The sequence below is a fragment of the Equus asinus genome, chromosome 6 (assembly GCF_041296235.1).
Source record: "Equus asinus isolate D_3611 breed Donkey chromosome 6, EquAss-T2T_v2, whole genome shotgun sequence".
NCBI lineage: Eukaryota > Metazoa > Chordata > Mammalia > Perissodactyla > Equidae > Equus > Equus asinus.
In genome coordinates, this window is record NC_091795.1 from 79909082 (window position 1) to 79929787 (window position 20706).

A 20706-nucleotide genomic window follows, 5' to 3' on the forward strand; every position below is an offset into this window, starting at 1 on the left:
CCTCAAAATCTGTTCCTGGGAAACCTCACCCCTCGGTCTCTACGTTCCTCTCCGCGCCTCCCTATCCCCAGCTCCCAGCGGCCTCTCTGGCCGGCGCTTGTGGAGTTGCTCCTTCGCGACCCACAGCGTTGTGAAGAGGTGAGTATCACGGGAAGATCATAAGAAGAGAAAAACAGAAAAAGGCGGTTGGGCTGCTGTCAGAATGGGGACATCTTTAGAGGTTGCAACCGGATTGTAATAACTTCCTATGGCTTACCTGATTGAGAAGAAGCGCTTCCGGCAGGCTTGCCCCACTAATCAACAAACCAGCCTTCCGGGCCGGACGCGTCTCTGGCCTCCGGCCTTTCGGAGTCGTACGGCCGCCCAGTGCCGTCCTGCGACACGGCAGTGAATAGTGGCGCCTCCGTGCCTCCATCCAGGTCCAGACCTGCCGGCTGCTCCGAGCGTCAGGAGACCCCAGGGACGCTGTGGTTGGCGCCTGCACCTGCCGACCGTGACCGAGGACCCCCTCGAGCGACTTGGGCGTTGCTTCGGCTTGGTGCCTGCCCTTCGTGCTCCTTTCGGTGAAGTTAGGGAAGAGGGCGGTTGGTTTTTTTCTGTCATTTTGTTCATTCATTTGTTCGTTCATTCTGTTCTTCTTTCCGAAACCAGTTAATGAGGCGGCATAGTGTAGTTTTTAAGAGTGCAGACTCGAGGCTATTTTGATTTTCCCTCTCAGCCGTTCCCGACATTAGGCAAGACAGTGGGCATCAGCTTCTATATCTGGAAAATGGGAGAATAATAGCGTCTACTTCATAGGGTAGTTGGGAGAATTGAATTAAACAGTAAAGGCAAAGCCTGGTATATAGTAGGCGCTCAGTAAATGCCAGATATTACTGTGTGCCAGACGTGTACCAAGATCATGGTTGTGAGGGACAGATGAGAGAATAAAATTGAGATAAGTACTAGTTTAAATCCAGGGATATATGCTATGACAGAGACACGCAAAGTGCGGTGAGAATATAATGAAGGGAGAGGTACTGGGCAGGTGATGGAGGGTGGTGAGTTAAGCTATACTTAAGAATGAATACAAGTCTGCCAGGGATGTGGTGGGTGGCAGGGCATTTCTGACAGGGATCACAGCTTAAAGGGTCAACTGTGGAAATGCATGGCATTCTTAAAGTGAGTGGTATGATACCATTAGAACTAAGGTGGTCATTTTCTCCAGGAAGCACCTCCTTTGTGCTCCCAGTGCACCAGGTCTGCCCCTCTAGAACAGCACTTACCACACACTTTCATACTGAAATGTTCTGTTTGTTTTCCTCCCTCACCTCAGGTGAAGGATCCTGCCTGAGTCTTTGTCTCCTCACATAATACCTGGCATTCGGTAAATGTTTGTTGAATTTGAAGAGACATATGGGCAATGAATCTGAAAAGGTGAGTTGAGGCCAGTTTGTAAAATTTGTTGAATGGTAAGGCAAAGAATTTTGACTGACTTTTTCCAAAGACAACGGGAAGCCATTAGATCTGAGTTAAAAGCATTAAGTCTAGCAGCACTGTAGAGAATAGATTAGATATAAGGAGAGACTAAAAGAAGGAATACCAGTTAAGAGGCGGCAGAAATCTCTCAGCTTCTTCCCTCTGTATGTCAGAAGTTGAACACATAAGACTATTTAGATTAGTGGTTTATAATTTTTTCACCAGGACCAGTTAAAAGGCCTGATATACACAGATTAAGAACCACCTCTGCCTATCTTTAGCTCTAGTCCCCATTCTCCTGCTGATCCAGGACAGGTGTGTCAAAATACTGGGAAATATTCCAGGTTTCACTTAAGTATCTTTCCTTGCACATTGTTCAGGATTGGGCATGATGGTAGTTCTAGTAATGAGGTAGGGGGGTGAGATGGAAAACGTGGACACTACAGCCCCAAATATTAGTCTACTAACGAGGCAAATTCCACCTTGTGGTTCAGTCTAATATGAATTGTCGTTGTATGTGATTGTGATGACTGGCATCTAACAGTTATATTTCTCTTAATTTCTTCAGGGAGTACATCTTTGGTCCTACAGTATTGCTGACACTGACACTTTTCTAAGTCATCTTGAACAGCCTACTTTTTAAGTAAATAACTGGCTAGACTTCATATTTTTTCACTACAGAAGCCTATAACCTACAGTTGCCAGAGATTTAAAAACACTAGTTTGGGATATCATCTACATTTAACTTGAAAGCTTTTCCTTTCTTATCCCAAAATGTTGAGATACTGGGGAGAGATACCAATCTCATCAAGCCAGACCAACAGAAGTTCCTTTGATTTGCTCCCACGGGAGTTCCGTCTGGTGGAAGTCCATGACCCACCCCTGCACCAACCCTCAGCCAACAAGCCCAAGCCCCCTACTATGCTGGACATCCCCTCAGAGCCATGCAGCCTCACCATCCATACCATTCAGCTTATCCAGCACAACCGACGTCTGCGCAACCTCATTGCCACAGCTCAGGCCCAGAATCAGCAACAGACGGAAGGTGTAAAGACTGAAGAGAGTGAACCTCTCCCCTCCTGCCCTGGGTCACCTCCTCTTCCTGATGACCTCCTTCCTTTAGATTGTAAGAATCCCAATGCACCATTCCAGATCCGGCACAGTGACCCAGAGAGTGACTTTTATCGGTAAGGCAAGGCTTTGCTATATCTTACTTTTCTCAAAAAATCTTCCCAACAACCCTATTAAGCATGTAATAATATGTCCATGAAGAAACTGAGGATAAGAATAATTGACTTAGCCAAAGTTGCTCAGGTAGTTAGTGGGAAGTCTAAGACTTGAACCCTGATTTTCCAAATCTAGAGTCTGTATTTTTTTATTTTCTGATGCAACAAATATTTATTGAGTGCCTGCTGTGTGCCAAGTACTTTACTAAGAGCAAGGTACTACACTGGTATGTAAATAGGCCATGGCCTCATAGTCCTCAGAGTCTGGTCTTTCTGTTTAACTTAAAATGTATATTATGGGTTTAGCTCAGTGTCCTCAAACTGAAATTCATGGACTTATTCTCATATTATTAGAAATCTACAACTTCTATATAAGAATTTTTTAATTGTGTCTTTTCATTTTGATAACACAATTTAAGAAATAAGGATATAAAAATGTTCTTGATCCTTACTACTCAAAATCTGGTCCAAGACCAGCAGCATCATCATCACCTGGGAGTTTGTTAGAAATGCAGAGTCTCAGGCCCCACCCATACCTGCTAAATCAGAATCTTCATTTTAATAAGATCTCCAGGAGATTCATATGTGTATTTAAGTTTGAGAAGCCCTGCTTCAGATCCTCTGAATGACTGCATTATAACCTAGTGCTATTACTAGATTTCAGTGGGTAGGTTTGCGTTGGGTGCCAAATTACTTTTTTTCTTTTTGTTTTGAAATTTGTCAGACCTATAAAAAAGTTTAAATAATAATACAATGAACACTCAAATACCCTTCACCTGCATTCACCCATTTTTAACATTTTGCCACATTTACTTTCTCTCACATATGTGTGTGTATACACACATATACACACAAATATACAAATGTATATAAACATACATATACACTTTTTTGCCAAATATTTTAAAGTGGCAGATATTACAATATTTCACCCCTAAATTCTTCCCCTTATGATAAGAATAATTTTATTTTCCTACATAAAATTTCCTACATAATCCCAATACCGTTATCATACCAAATTAAGTGAACACTAATTAAATAGTATCATGCAATAAGTCTATATTCAGATTTATCCAGTTATCCCCAAAATATCTTTTTGTGTGTTTATGTGAGGAAGATTTGCCCTGAGCTACCATCCGTTGCAAGTCCTCCTCTTTTTTTGCTTGAGGAAGATTTGCCCTAAGCTAACATCTGTGCTGATCCTCCCTACGTTGTACATGGGATGCCTCCACAGCATGGCTGATGAGTGGAGTAGGTCCGCACTCGGGATCCGAACCCATGAACCCCAAGCTGCCAAAGCAGAGCACATGCAACTTTAACCACTCAGCCACAGGGCCTGCCCCCCAAAATAACTTTTTTAGATGTATTTTTCCCCAATCCAGGACCTAACAAAAATTCATGCATTGCATTTGGTTGTTATGCCTCTTTAGTGTCTTTTAAGCCAGAATAGCTTCCTCCTCTTTAAAAAACATGGTAGTAATCTTTTTTTTAAGAGTTCAGGTCATTTGTCTTGTAGAATGTTCCACTTACTGGATTTGCTGATTATTTTCTCAAGATTAGATTCAGATTTAAATATGTTGGCAAAAATACTACATAAGTAATATTGTATATCACTTATTGCATCTGGCTATTGATGATAATAATTACTACTATTTTAAGTTTCCCAAACTAATGAGGAAAGAGCAGAAATAGACTTATACATAAAGGTTCCAGCTGGCCTAGCTGAAGGCCAGATGATGTCATTGTGCATTGCATAATCAAAGATTCTGAAGTTGGAGTAGTGAAAACAGGAGGGATAACTGTGTGATTACCTGCCTGGCACATATTAGTACAGATATGCCCAACTTCAAAAAACTGGCTCTGTAGCAGTCAGTACCATATTTACATTTTGAGGGCAATTTAGTTTTAACAAAATAACATCATCCTTCATATTAAATGGATGCTGTTATTTAGAATTTTGTAGTTTTGTGTCAAATTTCCAATTTTAATTGTTAGGAGGAGCTATGAATATCAAAAGTTTATGCCTGGTTTGTTTTATACATATTTTAAGAACTGTGGAGCCAGCCTCGGTAGCCTAGTGGTTAAGTTCGGTGTGCTCTGCTTCAGTGGCCCAGGTTCAGCTCCCAGGCGCAGACCTACACCACTAGTCTGTCGGTGGCCATGCTGTGGTGGCAGCTCACATATAAAAAGAGGAAGATTGGCAACAGATGTGAGGTCAGGGTGAATCTCCCTCAGAAAGAAAAAAAAAAAAAGAAACCTTTACCTTTAAAGAAAAAAAAGGTAACAAAAATAATTTATATCAATTGTGGAGGTGCCAAAATAATTATTTTCCTTTGAAATAGGTCCATATATTACTCAAGTAAAGCAATACTGGTTTAGCTCTCTCTGTTTATTAGGCACTTCTGAGGCCTTTAGCTTTTGGCCCAGGGAGGCTGGCTATGGGAAATGATAATGGAAATAGTAAATGAAAAGTTATTTGGCAGTTGATTTTCTTATTTTTCAACTATTATGTGAATGGCAGTAGTTGCAGCTGAGCAGATAATAGTAAAGTAGGTGGATAGCTCCTCAAGCATTCTCGTACAGCACATGGTAACGCATACCAAGTATGGACCAGGGAAGAGTAATTTTCTGTACCCTATTTTATTTTTATCTATGTACTTCTTTTGTCAGAGGGAGGCAGAAGATAGGAGATTTCAGGAGACAGGTAAATTATTAGAAGCTTACTGAAAGTTATTTTTGGGGTCAGCCTGGTGGCATAATGGTTAAGTTCACACAATCTGCTTCAGCAGCCCGGGGTTCACAGCTTCAGATCCTTGCACAGACCTAGCACTGTTCATCAAGCCATGCTGTGGTGGCATCCCATATACAAAATAGTGGATGATGGGCACAGATGTTAGGTCAGGGCTGACCTTCCTCAGCAAAAAGAGAAAGATTAGCAACGGATGTTAGCTCAGGGCGGATCTTCCTCACACACACACACACAAGTTATTTTTATGAAGTCAGACAGCTTCTTGAGGTGTTTTTTTCTTGCAAAGATTAGGATTTCTACAGTAGTGATTAGGTGCAAAATGGTGTGTTAGGAAGAACATGGGATCTGGAGTCAGAAGCTCCACCGCTTATTACTAATATCTAAACAACTGGCAAGTCAGCCCCTCTGAACCTCAGTTTCCTCACTTGCCAAATAGAATAATTTGGACTCTACCATTTTACAGCAGAGGATAGGATAAAAATGCTTTGTACACTGTATATGTTTTAAATTGCTTTTATAAAATTAAGTTGCTTTCCCAGTTTTACAAATAGTCTGTTGTAGTTATATAAGAATCTCCTCATTTGGACCATGTATTTCTGAAAGTTCATACATGGCCCGGCATGTGAGGAAACTATATCTGATGAAATAATTAGAGCACCACTGAGCTGTATTTGAGCTGTACTCTTAAAATTAATCAGATCCTAAGAGTGATCAAAACTGAGCAGTTGGTACAAGGAAACTTCCTTTTCACTATATACCCCTTTATACTGTTTATTATAGACATGTATTGCCTATTCAACCTTTATGTAATCAGAGGAGCTCAGAGATATGTCTGTGGGTTGTTGAGACATGCCCTGACAGCAGCAAGATGAAACTGGGCTATGTAACCTGCTTAGAATTCCCCTGGAAAGCTGGGCCAGTGGTTTGATTGGAATTGTAAAACTCCTAGGGAGACAGGACGGGTCACCCCTTTGCAAGAGCACTAATAACACTACCATGTCTCCACTTTCAGTGGGAAAGGGGAACCTGTGACTGAACTCAGCTGGCACTCCTGCCGGCAGCTCCTCTACCAGGCAGTAGCCACAATCCTGGCCCATGCAGGCTTTGAGTGTGCTAATGAAAGTGTCCTGGAGACCCTAACTGATGTGGCACATGAGTATTGCCTGAAGTTCACCAAGTTGCTGCGCTTCGCCGTGGATCGGGAGGCTCGGCTGGGGCAGACTCCTTTCCCCGACGTTATGGAGCAGGTATTCCATGAAGTGGGCATTGGCAGTGTGCTCTCCCTCCAGAAGTTCTGGCAGCACCGCATCAAGGACTATCACAGTTACATGCTACAGGTGAGGCGACCCTGAGGGGAAGTGGATAAAGATGTGTAGTCTAAGGTGTTCAGCAGGATCCCACACTTGCTCTAGAGCACAGAGCACAGGTCTTGGAACAGAGTGGACTTCACCTGCTTTCCTTATGGCCCTAGCTGTGTTTCATTGACCCCATCACTGACCTGACCAGACCCACGGGCCTCCTTTAGTCAATGAATGGCCTCATTTATTGATAATACTTCCTCTGGAAGAAATTATAGACAGGTAGGTATATGGAGTCTGAGAAAATGTGGTTAGCATGCTTCTATTCACCAGATATTTATTGAGGGCCTTTTGTGGGTGAGGGAACAGGATACAGCAGTTAATAAGTTCCTCAGGTTTGCATTCCTGAGAGGGAAACAAAAACAAGTAAACAAATAATGATCACAACAGTTTCAGATGGTGTTAAGTGCTATGAAAAGCAAAACAACACAGAGTGAAGTGATATTGTGCCCAAGGGTGGAGGAGTGGGGAGAGACACCATTTTTGGTTAGAACCAGAAATAATCTAATCTCTTCAACCCTGTGGCCTTAAGCAAGTCATTTGTTCAGTTTTGGTTTCCCCAAATCTAAACTATCATAAGAAATTTTAACACCCAACAAAAGAGTCTTTGCTAAGTGATCCAGATTTCCTGCACCATTCATTATCCACCTAGGGTACATATGTCAGCTGTTAGTTTTTATAGCCAAAAATGTGATCTTTTGTCCCAGTTCTGCTTTATCTTTAACGTAGTCTATTTTTCACCTTTATGTAACTTTTAATTAATGACCCACTCTGCCAAACAAATTTTCTTTATGTATCTCTTATCATTTGCAAATGCAAATTCAACACCTTAAACAAAGTCCTTCTATTGGCAGTGGATGCTTTATTCATATTCATATTCTGTTGGCTTTTCCATGGGATGTCATAATTGGACTATCCAACTTGCTGTTAACATTTCCTTGGAAAATTTGACTCTTGCTTGCCAACAGATTAGTAAGCAACTCTCTGAAGAGTATGAAAGGATTGTCAATCCTGAGAAGGCCACAGAGGACACTAAGCCTGTAAAGATCAAGGAGGAACCTGTGAGCGACATCGCCTTCCCTGTCAGTGAGGAACTGGAGGTTGACCTTGCTTCTGGAGACCAGTCACTGCCCATGGGAGTGCTTGGGGCTCAGAGTGAGCGCTTCCCATCCAACCTGGAGGTCGAGGCTTCGCCGCAGGCTTCAAGTAAAAGAATCAACTTACTCACTTTGGTTCTGGGAGATCTGCCAATCTCAGTACTTTTTGTGTTTTGGAATCAAGCTCTGAAGATGGAGGAATAAAAGTGAGGGTGGGCAGGAGAATGGAAAGTCTAAAAACAAATATAGCTTCACTGAACTCGAGATACCAGCATTCTCTTTGTAATTAGTAAAGAGAGGATTAGCACAGCTTTACCAGCGTTCTTTAAAATAACTCCTAGTTAGGATGTAGATGCATTATGTGTTATCCTATTGATTACCAGAGTTAATTCAGCTGACCCAGCTGGGTGGGCAGATGTTCCCTTCTTCCCTTAGTATTCTGTATTGGTCTTTCCTGATGCTTGTACTCAAATGATTAAGACAACTTCCAGATAGATTAATTGCTCTAGGATGTTTGAGTAGTTGGGCTTCCTGGCTAGAGTACCCCCAACAAATTGGGGCTGAAAGGGATTGAAATAGAGCTACCCAGTTAGAGGCAGCTGGCCTTTTTTTGTAGATAGACTCTCTGATTACTTTAGGAACCACGATGACTCGATCCTTAAGTAGGTCAGGTTGCAAACTAGTCTAGACACTCAGTTCTTTTTTTACAAAGTTTTTAATTTTTTTTTTTTTTTTGAGGAATATTAGCCCTGAGCTAACATCTGCTGCCTATCCTCCTCTTTTTGCTGAGGAAGACTGGCCCTGAGCTCACATCCGTGCCCATCTTCCTCTACTTTATATGTGGGACACCTGCCACAGTATGGCTTGACAAGCAGTGCAATGTCCATACCCGGGATCCGAACTGGCAAACCCCAGGCTGCCAAAGCAGAACGTGCGCTCTTAACTTGCGCCACCGGGCCAACCCCTAGACACTCAGTTCTTTACAAGTATAAATTGTCATTTCATTAATGCACAAATGATACAAATAGCAAATCCTCAAGTATGGCCTAAAACAGGATTAGGCCACATTTTTACAGGTGTTGGACAGAAAGCCTTTCACCATGGAAGCAGCAATAACCACATAACAATATTGCTAGAACACAGACAGGAGGGCCAAAGAGAAACTATTGCAGACAAAGGGGCCATGTCTCTTTTTAGCAGCCTGGAAACTGCTGCCAGCATTTTGTAGTGATCATTAACTTTTCATAATGGAAGAGAGGACCAGGGACCCAAACAAAAGACTGGAAAACAAGACAGCTGCGTAAAAGGAAGGAAGGAAGGTCAAGCATTCTTAACGACTGAACAAGAGCCCCATAGCCGTGCCTGCCTTTGGGCCAGGAGACAGGGAATCTTTCTCCTGCATAGTTTTACTTCCCTGGTTTAGGAAAATGGCGGTGGGTGAAGTGGGGTAAAGGAGGGTGGAAGAAGTGAAAAGGAAGATATTCAGAATTGGTAACTTTTTGAAGCAGAGAATAACAACCATATTCTACAGCCAAGTAGAGAGTCAGAGTGAAAACTGAGCTCAAGGGCCATCAGTCTGCCCTGGGTGGTCTATTCATTCTCCTTTGTTCTATCCTTGGCTTAACATTAGTTATTTGTTGTTCTTCCATTTCTAGGTACAGAGGTAAATGCTTCCCCTCTTTGGAATCTGGCCCATGTGAAAATGGAGCCTCAAGAGAGTGAAGAAGGCAATGTCTCTGGGCATGGCGTGCTGGGCAGTGATGTGTTCGAGGAGCCCATGTCAGGCATGAGTGAAGCTGGGATTCCCCAGAGCCCTGATGACTCAGACAGCAGCTATGGTTCCCACTCCACTGATAGCCTTATGGGGTCCTCCCCTGTTTTCAACCAGCGCTGCAAGAAGAGGATGAGGAAAATATAAAAGGAAAAGAGATTTTCTGTCCAGACCTGTACGACCCAACAGAAAACCATGATATATTTAAATTTGTTTCCATAAACAGTGATTTGACTCTTACTCTTAAACACAGTGGATTTTCCTGATTTCAGTGGAACTGGATTTAACCAAACAAGTTTGCATTTTACTTTTACATCCATTTTATGTAGTTTTCCACACCAACCAAGCCACCTTTCACAGACAGATCATGATGCTGGGACGGTAATCAGGAAACCAAAGCACTGTCCCTGACCGTTGTCTTTACTGTGTGGCTAGACAAGTTACTTAGCTTCTCTAGAGCTGTTTCTCATGCACAACTGAGAAGAATCACACCGCTTTGACCTACCTTGCAGGGATGTTGTGAAGATTGAGATGTTAATAAACCTCAAACCTGTGCCTGAACAGACTCACAAGTAAATATATGCTGATATCAAATGTCAATTTTTTCTTTTAACTTGCTTCATTTTTGGTCCAAGTCATTAGAAATCCAGTACTAATACCTAACTGGAAATAGCCAAACATTGCACAACTTACCTATCAGTAGTCTTTTTAAAACTGTTTTTGCTGCCCATGAAGTCTCATAAAATCAGATCTGTGGTGACAGAATAAGCCATTTTGCTTATTCAGACAGCCCTCTCCTATCTCATCCACAAATTTTCTTCTTCCTTCTCTAGACTTACTCCATCTATGCCTAGCCTTTTTATTTCCACTCAGATATTTTATATTATTACCACGTACATTTTTTCAGTTGTTTCTTTCATTTTCTCCTTTGTGAATGAAGCAAAAGGACCTGTCCAAGGACAGATTTGTGCTTATCTCGTTTGTTGCATCTGCTTAGCCATCACAGAACACCAGTCCATTCCTTTGTCAGGATTCTACATCTGCACATTGTGCTTCTCCTGGATTCGCAGCCTCTAAAATGATAACAATATGCAGCTTTCTACTTTACATCATGTCCTGAACAACTTTACTGTTATTACTCATGCACCACAGTATCTGCCCTGCTTGGCATCTGATAGTCTCAAACAGTAATTATTAAGAAAATGATGTAGCACTGGAATAATTATGAGTAATTAGCAAATGTGTGCCTTATTCCTTGGTAATGGATGTCAGCATGTTAAACACTATTTAAGTTTTGGTGGTTTTTGGGTGCAAAATACAAGTCTTGTGAAATTTAGGGTACCCTTTTAATAGAGACCAAGAATTAAGGCACAGCTTTAACTAGCACATTATCGAGTGCCTGAAATGTCCCAGGCATTGAGAATAAAGATGAATGCAACAGCAACAAAATGAAGTTATAATTTAAATTATCAGATCATTTATAAATTTCCTAATGGTACATACTTAGCACACTTAACCAGACCCTTCCTGTTCCAGGCTTAGCTTCATTTTCCCTTTTTTATTTATGTAAGTAGCCATCTAGTATTTAATCCATTCAGTTAGCAAACATTTATTGAGTACCTATTATGAACTAGGTCCTGTACAAGGGATACAAAGATGAGTAAAACTTTGTCCCTGCCCTTATGGAGCTTATAGCATAAGCTAGACAAGTTATTCTTTAAGGAAAAAGTATTCAAAGGCACTAAGGGGAAAAACCAGGTGTGTTCAGAGTTTTGCTGTGCAAAGAGTTTCCTCTTCAAGAAAAGGTTCAAACTTTTAGACTTGTGGTTCTTGCCAGTTACAGAATATTGAAATTAATAATTCATGGTAAAATAAAATACTTTATTTTTAGAATGTTTAAATTGGAGAAAAGGCACCAAATGGTCACGGTTAGGATACTCTGGTAAAGCAGGTCATGTGAGGAACAATACCTGAGATTCATCTGGCCTGGGATTATGTCACAGGCTGAGTTAGTGCACTGGTTCTCAAAATTAGCATGCACCAGTCCCCTGGGGGGATTATTAAAACAGATTGCCAGCCCCCACCCCTACAGTTTCTGATTCAGTTTCTGAGTGTACCATTTCTAACAATTTCCCAGAGATGCTGATGCTTCTGGTCCAGAGACCACACTTTGAGAACCACTGAATTAGAATACAGATTAGGCAGGGATAAAACTCCTTAAGAGAAATGTATTATGTTTTAAGATACTGTGAGGACTCTGGGGGCAAGGCAAACCCTCACCATGGCTGTTATGTATGGAATGTGCACCTGACCCAAATCTACGGCCTTTGAGTAAATCACCAAGGATACTTTGCATTAAGTTCAAAGTACAATACAAACAGGGCCTGGCTCTGTACCTGGTTACTAGGTATGTGTACATGGGAAACTTGAGTAACCATCACCTCCTTATTGAGACCGGTCTGGACATGTGGCTTTAAACCTCTGTTGAAAAGAAGTCAAGCTATTTGCAATGATTAATTTTCTTATTTGAAATTATGACAAGCAGGCTTACAACAAAGTTAAAATAAAAAACTCTTTATCCAAGTCATCATTGAAAGCAGGATTCTTACTCGTTAATTATGTTTTGCTCACTTTCTTCGACAAAGCTGGTGTTCTATAATGAGCTACCCAGTGTGAGGCACATTTCATACCAACATTGATTGGTTGCCAAGGAGACTGCACTGCCACTCTGGACAAGCTCATATTTCCCCTCTGCCTTTCTGCTGAAAGGAGGGGAACTTGTGGAGCAGGCTCAAGGGCAAGATGCTGGGGCAGTAGAGGCTATAGATCCAGCCTATTAACAGAGATGTGACGTGAACACTAAGTTCTCTCTCTCTTCTATCCATCAGCAGCAAAAATATTTGACTTCAAATGATAAAACTTGAAGTTTTAGACTTGAAGGGATATCAGCATCCAAAAACAGTCAGAATATCCTTCCTTGCAGAAATCCAAGGGAAAGGCCAACGGGAAGTGGCATCTACCTGCCAGATCCAAATGTCTCCTATCCTTGGCTTCATCCAAGTCAGGAGATTTCCCTACTAAGAGAAACTCTGCTATTCTGAACAAACTCGTCCTTTATATTAGCTCCCAGTCAGAGGTAAGGATAATTCCTTCACACAGTGTTCCAAAATTTTGTCTTCTAGAAACTATTTGTTGTTTCTCTTCCAGTACTGTGCCATTGATTCTTGCATAAAATTCTGGAATGCTGGCTCTTCATGGCTCTCCTCTGTAACTGCAAGGAAAAAAGAAAGTCAATTCTTTTTAAACTCTCCCAGTAGATAAGTGGATAAGAGTTGTTGTCACCAATCCATCAGATACAGTATTTCTAAAAAACTGTTCAATTGTCCCAATAAGGAATTATCTCCCAAAAGCATGTTCTATGTATCATGTTGCCCAAAATATAAGTGGGGAGAATACCTCCCTTATAAAATAACTAAAATGAAGTCCCTCTCCTACATATTTTTAACCATGAGAAATGAAATGAAAACGTGTCCACAGACCTATGAATGAAATAGCAGCTTGATTCACAATAGCCAAAATCTAGAAGCAATTCAAATGCCAATCAGCTAGTGAATGGATGAACAAATTGTGGTACATCCACATAATGGAGTATTACTCAGCAATAAAAAAAGAACATACTACTGATGACACATGCAACAACATGGATGGATCACAAAAGCATTAGACTGAGTGAAAAGAAATGCAAGTTAAATAATGTGATTCCAATTATGACATTCTGGAAAAGGCAAAATTATAAGAACAGAAATCACATCAGTGGTTGCCAGGAACTAGGTACGCAGGAAGGGACTAAAACTGGGCATCAGGGAACTTCTGAGATGATGCAAGTGTTCTGTATCTTGATTATGATGGTGATTACAAGACTACATATATGTGTTAAAACTCATCAAATTATACACTTTAAAAGGGTGGGTTTTACTATTTGTAAATTTACCACAATAAATCTGATTAAATGAGGCAATTTACATGTTAGCATCCAACACACTGGAGTAAAGAGAAGTTTGCTCTTGGTCATAGCTAGGACCTTTTTTAGGGCTGTCTCAAGAAAGAGATTCTGCTCATAGGCCTTAAAACTATGCTCAGTGGAAGGAAGACTTTTGGGTTTCCAGAGCATTCTATCCTCAATGTTACAGTCACTTCTGACGGATTTAGCTCTGCTGAGGCCTCCTTACGTGTTCTTGAAACAATAATTATAATAAACAAAAAGCCTGGATTCTTCAAACTGAGTTAGGACCCAAAGATGAGAAGACACGAGACTAATAAAAGGCCTGTAATCAGCTTAATATTAACCATTCAGTAGGAAGGCCAGGAACTCTCAATATATCTTTACCATCTCCTCTCTCCCCTGTTACTGGTTGTGTGCTTAAGGTCTTCTCTCAACAAGAAGATGCTCCTAAGCAAACAATGTGAGGATAAGCAGCTATTCTGTTTTCAAGAGCCACCTCAGCCACCTCTTACCTCTGTGGTCAATATCATCGGTATCACTGTCTGCTTCCTCATCCTCTTCATCCAAGGTTCCCCGAGTCAAGATCAAGTCAGAAGGGTCCAGCACAGGAGATAAACTGTCTACAGAGAAAACACCTATCAGTAGCATGTCAGGAACATATGCCTCCTCAAAAAGGTGATTATGAACCAATAAGTAACTATGATTATCAATTGGAAGGATGAAAGTGGTCATGATAAAAGGCAGGATCCCACCTCTTCTAAATGTAATGTTAATACCACTTAATATTTCTATACTAGTTTAGTTCACAAAGTGTTATCATGATCCCCAAAATCCAAAAGGTCATTTTTAACTTGAGGATTCTCAAGTAGTTGTCTTGATAGTAACGTCATTCATTTTTACTAGCTGACAGGTTGGAAGAGGCTATGGTGTTTCCTATGAAGGCTAAAGACATTTGAGCAGATCCAGTGGGCTGGTCAGTCAAGGGTAAAAGTATGGAGAACTAAGGAAGCTTCCTGGTGGAAATTTAAGTTGAGAGAGAGCCTGAAAAGAATACACGGTGAAATGATCTAGAGTAGAGGAGCCAGGGCATTATTCAAGAAAAAGAGAGGGGAAAAAATGGAAAATCGAATGTACTGGTAGAGGTGAAATTCCCAACCCAGGGAAACCAAATAAGGGCTGAGTCCCGATTATCAAGAAAAAGTCTAATCAAGTAATTACTGGGCAGGAGATTCAGCGGGAGGTGGTCTCTACTAGAACCTCGACCTATGCCAAGTATTCTAAAGACATGGGAGCATGACCACTCTCTTCAGCAGCCTAAGAGGTTTGAGAGCGCTCAGCTAGAGAAAAAGGGTGGCCAACAGCAGCAACATCAAGGGATGCAAACCTCAAGGGGCCTGTGGGCCTGAAACAGGATGATGACATGGTGTGCTGACAGTCAATGCCTCATTCTGTGCCTAACTAAGAATTATGCAACTATACTTGTGACATTCCTCAAATAATTTACTGAAATTCCCCCAATCTTGAACAGGCTATCTGAGGAGAGCAGATCCTTTGCAAGCAGTAAATTTAACATTTGCCATTTCACATATTCATGAGTTTTTCCAAAGGACCATGGCAGATAGAAATTTATTTTGCTGAGGTGTGCAACAAGGATGGCACAGGCAAGATCACTTAACTGGTAAACCCAGCCAGTATCCAGTATCTCCTCCTCCAAGTGGTTCTGCTGTTCTCTACTAGATGTATAACAATATCTTTCATGAAGAGAACTTCACTCCTTTAAAGATCAGTTCATCAATAAGCATGCATGGGTGGGGTGTATATATTTAAATATGAGCACCAACTGAGAAGCCTCTAGAGAATCAATGACAAAACTAACTCGAACAATTAAAAAAGTCAGTAAAGTGGCAGGATAAAAAGACTAATATACAGAAATTAAGAGCCTTTAAATACACCAATATAACCAGTTAGAAGATATAATGGTTCAGAAAATCCCATTTTCATCACTAACAGAAGATAAAATCCTTAAAATAAATGTAACAAAAAATATGCAAAATGTACACAAGGAAACACTCCTGAAAGACACAAAAGTAGACTTGACAAATATAAATACATTCCTTGTTCTTGGATAGGAAAACTCAACATCATAGAGATGTCACTTCTCCCTACATTAATTCATGAAAATAACACAATCCCAATAAAAATACCAAAGAGCTTTTTTAGCAAACTAGATAAATTGATACTTAGGTTCATGTGGAAAAATAGACATGCAAGAATACCCAGGGAAACAGTAAAAAAAGAAAAGTATGAAGGGGACTAGCCCTAGCAGATATTAAAACATACCATAGAGCCTCTACATAATTAAAACAGCATGCTGCAAGCACACAGACAGTCCAGAAGAATAAAACTGGTAGTCCAGAAATATACCCAAGTACACATGGAAATTTAGTATATGTTACAGGTAGCATCTGAGATCATTGAGGCAAAGGCAGACTTTTTAATAAATAGTGCGGGTACAACTCTTTATGAAAAAGGTAACAGAGATCATATGTACCTCACACCATACCTAGGAATAAACTCTAAATGGGTCAGGGATCTAAATGCAGAAAATGAAACCATTTTACAAATTCTCTAATAAAACACAAGTGAATTCCTCTTTAACAGAGGTGTAAGTAAAGGATTCCCAATTATGACTCAAAATCCAGTTGTAATAATAAATAAATTTGACTTTATCAAAACAAAACAAAATAAAAACTTTTGCATGGCAAAATAATACCACGAACAAAGTCAAAGGACAGCTGACAAACAGGGAGAAAATATCTGCAACATGTATGACACAAAAATGGATACTGTCCCTAGTACATTAATGGATATTAAGACCAGTGGGTGAGCATTTTAAAATTAAAAGGATATTTATATAATCTCAAAGCATCACCCCATAAAATACTTATTACGAAGGAAAAAATAATAAATTTATGATGAAAAATCTGGCAGATATCACTTCAAGCAAATGATCAAAGTTATCATCACCAGTAATGGGACAAATCAACACTGTGTGCCTCCTGATATGACATATGGAAAAAACACAACTTCATTTCTGTAAAGTTCTGCCAAAAATGTGCCACCTGAATCAAATCATGAGGAAACATCAGACAAACCCACATCAAGGAACATTCCATAAAATAACTGTCCTGTACACTTCGAAAATGTCAGTGTCATGGAATACAAAGAAAGAATAAGGAATCATTCCAGATTAAAGGAGAGTAAGAGACATGACAACTAAATGCACTGCAGATCCAGGATTTTCTCCTGTTATAAAGGGCAAATGGCTAACTCCAAATAATGTCTATACATTAGATAACTAATGCATCAATGTTAATTTCCTGATTTTTGATAACTGCAATGAGGTTATATAAAATAATGCCCTTGTTTTTAGGAAACAGACTGAAGTATTCAAGGGTAAAGGCTCACTGTGTCTGCAACTTACTCCTAAATGATTTAGAAAGAAATTATATATGATACATATATCTATATAAAATATAAAGTCATACATATATGAGAAAGAGAATATAGTAAATGTGATAGAATATTAACATTGTGGGAATCTGGTTGAAGGGTTATATGGCAATTCTTTGTACTATTCATTGCAACTTTTCTGTTAATATGAAATTAAGTCAAAATAAACAGTAAAAAATATATATATTTTTTAAAAAATAAAGTAGATATCAAGTACCTTGCCAAAGTAAAAGAAAAACTACCTGACAAGGAATAACCCAAAGTGATGCAACTGTATACAACTTTCAGGGGTTTGCCTTCCCAAATCATATAGATATATATATATGAAAAGTAAATATGGATAAAGTGAATGTGATATGATAGATAGATAGAGATATATGGTGAATTCCTCTTTTTTTTCTTTTTAAAGATTTTTTATTTTTTTCCTTTTTCTCCCCAAAGCCCCCCGGCACATAGCTGTATATTCTTCGTTGTGGGTCCTTCTAGTTGTGGCATGTGGGACGCTGCCTCAGCGTGGTTTGATGAGCAGTGCCATGTGTGCGCCCAGGATTCAAACCAACGAAACACTGGGCCGCCTACAGCAGAGTGCAAGAACTTAACCACTTGGCCACAGGGCCAGCCCCATGAATTCCTCTTTAACACAGGTGTTAGATATAGGTATACCACTATGTCTGTCTGCACACTTCAAAAATGTCAATGTCATGAGATACAAGGAAAGACTAAGGAACCATTCCAGACCAAAGAAGACTAAGAGACATTTTAAGTAAATACAATGCAGACCCAGGATTTACACAGACAGATAGATAAATAGATAGATAGATAGACAGACAGATTTAGATATAGACAGATCAATTGATCGATTGATCAATCGATAGAAAATACCACATTTACTTTATCCTTTTCTCTTTCTCTCTCTTAAATAAGTGTACCCTCCTTTTAGTTCCTAACACCGATAGACCCTCCATACCTGTGGCTGTCCCTGCGTCCAAGGCTACAGAGCCCATATCTTTCTGAAGGCGTTCCAGCTGTTCCTTCTGCTGCTGGCTCTGTGCACTGGCCTGTAGAGAGAAAAATGTCAGATTAAAAAAGGAGTCCCAGTTAGATGTCAGACTTCTAACTGGAGATGACCCATTATACAAATACTACAGGCTATTTAAACTCTGAGGCAGCTAATGGATGGCTGATATGGGAACAGAAACACTGAACAGTGTGGACCCAGATTAGCAGGAATTCAGACCAGAGGGCTCTGCAAACTGAATTAAGTTTCAGAAACTGGACACAAAAGCAAATCAAAAGAACCCTCAAATAGACATGATGGGAAGGCCCAATGAAGCCAGTGGGGGCAGGAAACCTGAAAATTTGGGATAAGAGTTGTGAACCACAAGTTCTTAAACAAAATTCTACAACTAACCTTAAAGTGGACATTGGAGTAGGGGGTGGGGGTGGGGCACAAGGGCTTAGCATATATGACAGGAAAAATCAAATAAAAAGAAGAAAAATAATTAAGGGGCCTTTCTGCATCGAGACAGCACACACACAAATTTACAAATTTAAATTAACACACATCTAAAAGATATGACAGCCAAAACAAAAGCATTTATGGCAGGAGGATCAGTACATGGTTTGAGGTGGTTTTTTAAGTGGCCCTAAAATACACAAATAGCCCCCTCTCTTACCAGTGATTTCTTCAGACGTTCATATTCAGGACGATACTCCCTGGAAACAGAAACACTTTCTAAATTCCTCTGCTTAATAATTTGTCCTGCTCACCTCCAGATCACTTCTATTTTCCTACGATTCTGACAATAACAGTAGATCTTACCTCACTGAACATCAGATGTAACAAGTCGGAGTCACTGAGGTTCTACCCCTGTGGAATTAAAGCCAAGGTGCCTGCCCCACCCTGAAACCAGCAAAGAGACAACAGACTGACTGCTGGGCTGGAAAGATTAATTCTGGAGACCATGACTGATGAGCTCATCATTCATTTGGAAAAACATGTGAGATGAGTAAAAGAACCTAGGCCTGTTGGGCTCAGGAAGTCCACTATATAATTATGTGGTTTATCTGGGCATCAATGAAAGGATACAGAAAAGAGTCTATCCTGAGGCTTTGACCACACACAAAAAAAACCCTTGTCTAATGAATCAAAATCAGAATACGTGTCTGAAAACCACAGTGAGGTTGTTAGGATCTTGTTAAGTATGAAGCCAAAGGAACATGCTAGTAAGCAGCCAATTATCAGGCCACGGGCCTAAGGAAAGTGTATAGGTGCTCTGACTCCACTTTCCTTTAGGTAAAGGGAATTCCAGTATTAACCATGACAACAGTTCTAACCATCATTTATTATGATACGTGTTTACTATGTGTCAGCAATTGTGCTGGTACTTTAGATATATTTTCTCAAATGATCCTACCACTGACCTTAGCAATAAATGCTATTATTCCTGATCTACAAATGATGAAAACTTGCTAAGGTCACTCATTTATTAAGCGGAAGAAACAGAAATCTAACCCATGCCTGTCTCACTCCAAACTCTGTTCTTTTTTTTTTTTTTTTTGCAGGGAAAGAGTCACCTTGAGCTAACCTCTGTTGCCAATCTTCCTCTTTTTTTTTTTCCTTCCTCCCCAAAGCCCCGGTGCATGATTGTATATCCTAGTTGTAAGTCATTCTGGTTCTTCTATGTGAGCTGCTGCCACAGCATGGCAACTGACAGATGGGTGACGTGGTTCCACAACCAGGAAGTGAACCTGGGCCAGCAAAGTGGTAAGCACTGAACTTTAAGCACTAGGCCATTAGGGCTGGTTCTCCAAAGTCCATGTTCTTAATTGGGAATCAGTCAGTGGGGCAAACAGGCCAAATCCAGCCCACTGCCTGTTTTTGTAAACAAATTTTTATGGAATACAGCCATACCCATTTGTTTACAAATCATCTCTAGGTGCTTTTGCATTACAAAGACAGAGTTGAGTAGTTGCAACAGAGACCATATGGCCCACAAAACCCAAAATATTTATTTACTATCTGGCTTTGTACAAAAAAAGTCTGATGATTCCTGCTCTTAATCATTCAATACAGTGAAGATTTTATACTCTTATTTTTTAGAAAAAAAGGTACTGGAAAATTGTTACCCCTAAGAGTGGTCAGATCCAGTAGACATATGCAGGACAAATAATACATACAACTGAAAACCGAAATGCTTTGCCTGGCAAAACTGCTGTCAGATCAGAACTGTGGATTAGTAAGAATGTCAGCAATAGGATTTTCCTTTATCCTCACCTTTCATACTCTTCTGCAGCACTGGTGACTTGCACAAAGAATTCATCTAAGCCTGTACCCAGAACAGCAGACACACCCACCACCTGCCAAAAGTATCATTAATGCCACTGAGAAAACAACAGTATATTTTTAAATGGTGTACGTTATTTTGTCCAAATGTTATAAAATCTTCATAAAAGAGGCGTAGATACTTTAAAAAGCCTCTGACAAACAGACAAGCTAACACAAAACAAAACAGCATGCCTAGTCAAAAG

The 20706-nt window shown here is 40.2% G+C and overlaps 2 protein-coding genes across 4 annotated transcripts in view; one reads left to right on the forward strand and one right to left on the reverse strand.

Moving 5' to 3' along the window:
- On the forward strand, window positions 1–12242 carry SUPT7L (SPT7 like, STAGA complex subunit gamma). Of its 3 annotated transcripts, none has more exons than XM_014850396.3 (7): window positions 1–138; window positions 420–563; window positions 1316–1416; window positions 2027–2645; window positions 6446–6770; window positions 7760–7997; window positions 9544–12242. In XM_014850396.3, the coding sequence occupies exons 4-7, from the start codon at window positions 2233–2235 to the stop codon at window positions 9804–9806; spliced, it is 1239 nt and encodes a 412-aa protein (XP_014705882.1). In that variant the 5' UTR covers window positions 1–138; window positions 420–563; window positions 1316–1416; window positions 2027–2232; the 3' UTR covers window positions 9807–12242. The 3 variants fall into 3 exon arrangements, with proteins under 3 accessions (XP_014705882.1, XP_070368479.1, XP_014705883.1); XM_070512378.1 differs by having other exon boundaries at window positions 7760–8094; window positions 9544–10253; XM_014850397.3 differs by lacking the exon at window positions 1–138 and having other exon boundaries at window positions 282–584.
- Window positions 12218–20706, reverse strand: part of GPN1 (GPN-loop GTPase 1) — a 17170-nt gene continuing 8681 nt past the window's right edge. The window contains exons 10-14 of the mRNA XM_070512379.1: window positions 20453–20535; window positions 18852–18891; window positions 18143–18233; window positions 14175–14282; window positions 12218–12930 (exon numbers count right to left, since the gene is read on the reverse strand). Of these exons, the coding sequence (XP_070368480.1) occupies window positions 12845–12930; window positions 14175–14282; window positions 18143–18233; window positions 18852–18891; window positions 20453–20535 (408 nt within the window). The 3' untranslated portion in view covers window positions 12218–12844. The remainder of the gene's footprint in view (window positions 12931–14174; window positions 14283–18142; window positions 18234–18851; window positions 18892–20452; window positions 20536–20706) is intronic.

Bases quoted from the DNA above. Each gene is read 5' to 3' on its own strand.
- SUPT7L (XM_014850396.3), top strand. From the start codon at position 2,233: ATGTTGAGATACTGGGGAGAGATACCAATCTCATCAAGCCAGACCAAC. The intron at 2,646-6,445 runs GTAAGGCAAGGC...CTCCACTTTCAG, and splicing joins CCAGAGAGTGACTTTTATCG to TGGGAAAGGGGAACCTGTGA. The intron at 7,998-9,543 runs GTAAAAGAATCA...TTCCATTTCTAG, and splicing joins GGCTTCGCCGCAGGCTTCAA to GTACAGAGGTAAATGCTTCC.